This window comes from Ovis aries, chromosome 1 (genome assembly GCF_016772045.2).
Source record: "Ovis aries strain OAR_USU_Benz2616 breed Rambouillet chromosome 1, ARS-UI_Ramb_v3.0, whole genome shotgun sequence".
Taxonomy (NCBI): domain Eukaryota; kingdom Metazoa; phylum Chordata; class Mammalia; order Artiodactyla; family Bovidae; genus Ovis; species Ovis aries.
Genome location: NC_056054.1, coordinates 97,268,288 through 97,273,640, shown reverse-complemented (window position 1 = coordinate 97,273,640; position 5,353 = coordinate 97,268,288). Strand labels below are relative to the sequence as shown.

Here is a 5,353-nt window from a genome sequence, read left to right as displayed (position 1 = left end):
CCACACCCTCTCCAGCATTTATTGCTTGTAGATTTTTGGATCGCAGACATTCTGACTGGTGTGAAGTGGTACCTCATTGTGGTTTTGATTTGCATTTCTCTAATAATGAGTGATGCTGAGCATCTTTTCATGTGTTCCCTGCCTTATGACCCAGCAATCCCACTGCTGGGCATACACACCAAGGAAACCAGAATTGAAAGAGACACATGTACCCCAATGTTCATCGCAGCACTGTTTATAATAGCCAGGACATGGAAACAACCTAGATGTCCATCAGCAGATGAATGGATAAGAAAGCTGTGGTACATATACAAAATGGAGTATTACTCAGCCGTTAAAAAGACTACATTTGAATCAGTTTTGATGAGATGGATGAAACTGGAGCCGATTATACAGAGTGAAGTAAGCCAGAAAGAAAAACACCAGTACAGTATACTAACACATATATATGGAATTTAGAAAATGGCAATGATGACCCTGTATGCAAGACAGCAAAAAAGACACAGATGTGTATAGCAGACTTTTGGACTCAGAGGGAGAGGGAGAGGGTGGGATGATTTGGGAGAATGGCATTGAAACATGTATACTATCATGTAAGAATCGAATCGCCAGTCTATGTCTGATGCAGGATACAGCATGCTTGGGGCTGGTGCACGGGGATGACCCAGAGGGATGTTGTGGGGAGGGAGGTGGGAGGGGGGTTCATGTTTGGGAACGCATGTACACCCGTGGTGGATTCATGTCAATGTATGGCAAAACCAATACAGTATTGTAAAGTAAAATAAAGTAAAAATTTAAATAAATAAATAAACTAGCAAAAAAAAGAGCAAATGAAAAAAAAAAATAATAAATAAATAAATAAATAACTGTACCTTACACCACAAGGAATTAAAATAAAAGAAAGAAAACCAAACCCAAATTCTGCAGACAGGAGAAAATAAAGATCAGAGCAGAAATATATGAAAGAGAATAAAAAATAGTATTAAAATAAACAATCAAACTGAGCTGGTTTTTTGAAAAGATCAATAAAATTGACAAACTTTGAATGAAAATAAGTAAGAAAAAAGGAAGACTCAAATATCTAAACTTAAAAATTAATGAGAAAACATTGCCATTAATGTTACATAAGTAAATATTAAAAAAGACTACTATGAATAATTGTATGCTAGCAAATTGGATAACTTCAGAAATGGATAAATTTTTAGAAACAGAAAACCTATCAAGGATGAATCACAAAGAAATAAAATGTATACATATGTCTATAACAAGTGAGAAGATTGAGGACTAATTAAGAGACTGTCAACAAAGAAAAGCTCAAGATTAGAGGGTTTCACTGGAGAATTCTACCAAATATTTAAAGAATAGTTAACATCAAGACTTCTTAAAGTCTTTCAAAGAATTGAACAGGCAAGGACATTCCCAAACTCATCCTAAGAGGCAAGCATTACCATGATATTTCATTTCATCATTCGGTCGCTCAGTCGTGTCCGACTCTTTGAGACCCCATGAATCGCAGCACGCCAGGCCTCCCTGCCCATCACCAACTCCCAGAGTTCACTCAGACTCACGTCCATTGAGTCAGTGATGCCATCCAGCCATCTCATCCTCTGTTGTCCCCTTCTCCTCCTGCCCCTAATCCCTCCCAGCATCAGAGTCTTTTCCAATGAGTCAACTCTTTGCATGAGGTGGCCAGAGTACTGGAGCTTCAGCTTTAACAAACATCATTCCTTCCAAAGAACACCCAGGGCTGATCTCCTTTACAATGGACTGGTTGGATCTCCTTGCAGTCCAAGCGCCTCTCAAGAGTCTTCTCCAGCACCACAGTTCAAAAGCATCAATTCTTCAGTGCTCAGCCTTCTTCACAGTCCAACTCTCACATCCATACATGACCACAGGAAAAACCATAGCCTTGACTAGACAGACCTTTGTTGGCAAAGTAATGTCTCTGCTTTTCAACATGCTGTCTAGGTTGGTCATAACTTTTCTTCCAAGGAGTAAGGGTCTTTTAATTTCATGGCTGCAGTCACCATCTGCAGTGATTTTGGCACTAGTCAATCCCAAACGCCCCAGAACTCTCCAGCCCCTTTCTGTTTCTTTCCCCTCTGTCACATCGAACTTCTTGAATGTGGTCTAGACTTCCAAATCCCCATTTCACATCACGACCTTTTGGTATGTGTATCCTTGGCAGTTTCTCCACCGTTCACACTAAAGTCTCCATGGCTTCCTTTTGCTAAACGGAGCGTTTCACCTGTTGACCCAAGGTGCTACCAGGAGTGGGAGTGGGAAGGCAGTGTCTCTGCTCATTTTCTCAGGCTCTGGTGCTACTCTGGCCACCTCAGATGCTCTTTCCTTTGGCCGCAAGTGAGCCCAGCAGAGTGGAATGATGAAGTAGTGCAATGATGAAGTGGGCACAGCCGCCTATGAAACATCCAGATCAACACATGGGAAAATCGGGTGTATCCTAAAGTCTATAGAAACAAGAAATGGCCCAAGACCCAGTGAGCCTTTAGCAAGTTCTCTGTTGTTCCTCTTATTCTTTAGTCCTTCTCATTTTCTCAAGCTGCTCTCTGTCTTCTCCAACCCGCATGCAGACAGTCTAGCTTTTCATTTTATTCTCGAGCACCTTCCTTGGATTCTTCCACGTGCGCCCAACGGCACCGCCCAGAGAACGAACTGGATGCGTTGGGCGGGGCATGCAGCTGCAGGGGAAGTCAGTAGCCTCCGCCTGACCCAGCTTGGCCCAGGGCTGCGCTCCCAAGCACCAGCGAGCTCCGCAGGGCACGCACTGCTCCCCGCCCCTCTAGCGGAAGGCTGACTCTCAAGGCCACAGTGGCAGGGACTGACTCACTGGGGAACAGGCTGTGCCATGAGGTCGGTGAGGACCTGCCTCTCCCCAGGCCGGTCGCTAGTCCTGGCGGTGCTCCTGGTTGACTCTCTTGGCAAGGATTTACTTTTTCACCCTGAGTGGGGCTTTGACTCCTATGAAATCACTGTCCCCAAGAAGCTGAGCTTCCATGGAGGGGAGCAGAGAGCGGCCAGGCACGTGTCCTACCTCCTGCAGGTAAAAGGCAAGAACCGTGTCCTTCATCTGTGGCCCAAGAGGTTTCTGTTGCCCCGGAATCTGCAGGTTTTCTCCTTCACAGAACAGGGGAGCCTCTTGGAAGATCACCCTTATGTACCCAAGGACTGCAACTATATGGGCTTGGTAGAAGGAAATCCGGATTCTGAGGTTACCATAAGTACATGCATGGGAGGTCTCCGGGGCATCCTGAAAATTGCTGCCAATCATTATCAAATCGAGCCCCGCAAGGCTTCTTCCAATTTTGAACACATGGTATATCCCCTGGAGAAAGAGGAGGAAATTCCCAATCAAATCTGTGGCTTAACTGATGATGAAACAGTAGAACAGATGGCCCAGCGTGAGAACATGGCTAGGTCTCCAGATTTCACTGAGTCATATGTGCACCAAAAGTACTTGGAATTAGCCCTGGTCTTTGATAACAGTAGGTATTTATATTTGAACTCCAATCTTACTCAAGTCATAAGTGATGCCATTCTTCTGACTTCAATTGCAGACTCTTACTTTCAAGATGTCCTTATGAGAATACAACTATTAGCTGTTGAAGTATGGACAGACAGAGACAAAATAAGACTTAATTTCCCAGAGTTATCACAAGTCTTAGGCCAGTTTGTGTGGTACAGGTCACGTGACCTACGTCTTCGGATTCCAGCAGACTGGGCACACCTGTATGTTCACAAAAAGTTTAAGGATGCACTTGCTCATCACTGGGGAAGTGTATGTAGTATGATGCCTTCTGGATCTACAAGTTCTATGCTAGATAGAAACATCCTTGGCCCTGCCACTTGGACTGCTCATGTTCTGGGCCATAGTGTGGGAATGACCCATGATTATGAATACTGCCAGTGTGAGGGTAGGCATAGTTGTATCATGGGCACTGGACGAACTGGGTTTAGTAATTGTAGTTATGCCGAATTTTATTCACATGTAAGTTCAGGATTAAACTGTCTAAATAATCTCCCAGGCCTAGGCTATGTGGTTAAGAGATGTGGAAACAAAATTGTGGAAGAGAATGAGGAATGTGATTGTGGTTCGACAGAGGAGTGTAAAGAAGATAGGTGTTGTCGACCAGATTGTAAATTCAAACAAGGTGCCAGCTGTAACGCTGGACTTTGTTGTCATAACTGTCAATTTCGTCCATCTGGATACATGTGTCGGATGGAAGAAAATGAATGTGACCTTGCGGAGTACTGCAATGGGACCTCAGCTTTCTGTCCAAGTGATACTTATAAGCAGGATGGAACCCCTTGCAAGTACGAAGCCCATTGTTTCAAACAGAGTTGTCAATCCAGGTATATGCAGTGCCAAAAAATTTTTGGACTTGATGCCAAGGATGCTCCTCATCAGTGCTATGATGCAGTTAATGTAATAGGTGATCAATATGGGAACTGTGGCATTACAGGAGTTCGTAAGTATAAAAAGTGTCTCAAAGAAAGGTCTTTATGTGGCAGGCTACAGTGCATAAATGTCGAAACCCTCCCTCAGATGCCAGATCACACTATCCTAATATCCACTCACCTGCATGAAGAAAATCTCATGTGCTGGGGCATTGGCTATCATCTAGCCATGGTACCTATGGGGTTACCTGACCTGGGCGTGATAAATGATGGTACCTCCTGTGGTAAGGAGCGGGTGTGTTTTAATAGAAAATGTGTGAATAGCTCAGTCCTGAATTTTGACTGTTTCCCTGAGAAGTGCAACCACCGAGGAGTCTGCAACAGTAACAGAAACTGCCACTGCCTGTATGGTTGGGCCCCTCCGCTGTGTGAGGAGGTAGGATATGGAGGAAGCATCGACAGTGGGCCTCCAGGACCACTAAAGGAAGGGGTGCCTGTCTCAGTTCAGGTTGTGTCCCTTATGGTAATGCGCCTTACTTTCGTATTTATCTCAGTGATCCTTGTGTTATTTTGGAATGTCCTAGAACACTTCTGAAGCCAAGGAGAGACACCACCAAATAGCACTGGAGTAGAACAGTTCAAGGCGAAAAATGTGTCTATATCAAGAAACCAAAAATGTAATCAGGCAATCCACAGTAACTCTGTTTACTACACAGGGTCATAAATTGAATAAGCTTCTCACTTATCCATACAGTTCTTTCTTCCTTCTATTTATTTTACCTAATTTCTCTGAGTTTTTGATCAGCAAATAAAAAGTACTCTTGATTTGGAAACAAATTGGTGCATCTTGCTCTCCCCTTAGTTTGTGATCAAGTTTGGATTGCCTTTAAAAAAATGCCCTACTGGTTTTCTGAACACTCATATTGTTAGTTTCATA

General features: G+C 43.7%; 1 protein-coding gene across 1 annotated transcript; it reads left to right on the top strand.

The window, feature by feature from the left end:
* Positions 1-2,866: 2,866 nt before the first annotated feature.
* LOC101112695 (disintegrin and metalloproteinase domain-containing protein 30-like) lies at positions 2,867-5,011 on the top strand. Its single transcript, XM_027975768.2, has one exon. It carries the CDS (start codon positions 2,867-2,869, stop codon positions 5,009-5,011), a length of 2,145 nt encoding a protein of 714 aa, XP_027831569.2.
* Positions 5,012-5,353: the final 342 nt, after the last annotated feature.

Coding starts and splice junctions, on each gene's coding strand:
- LOC101112695 (XM_027975768.2), top strand. CDS start 2,867: ATGAGGTCGGTGAGGACCTGCCTCTCCCCAGGCCGGTCGCTAGTCCTG.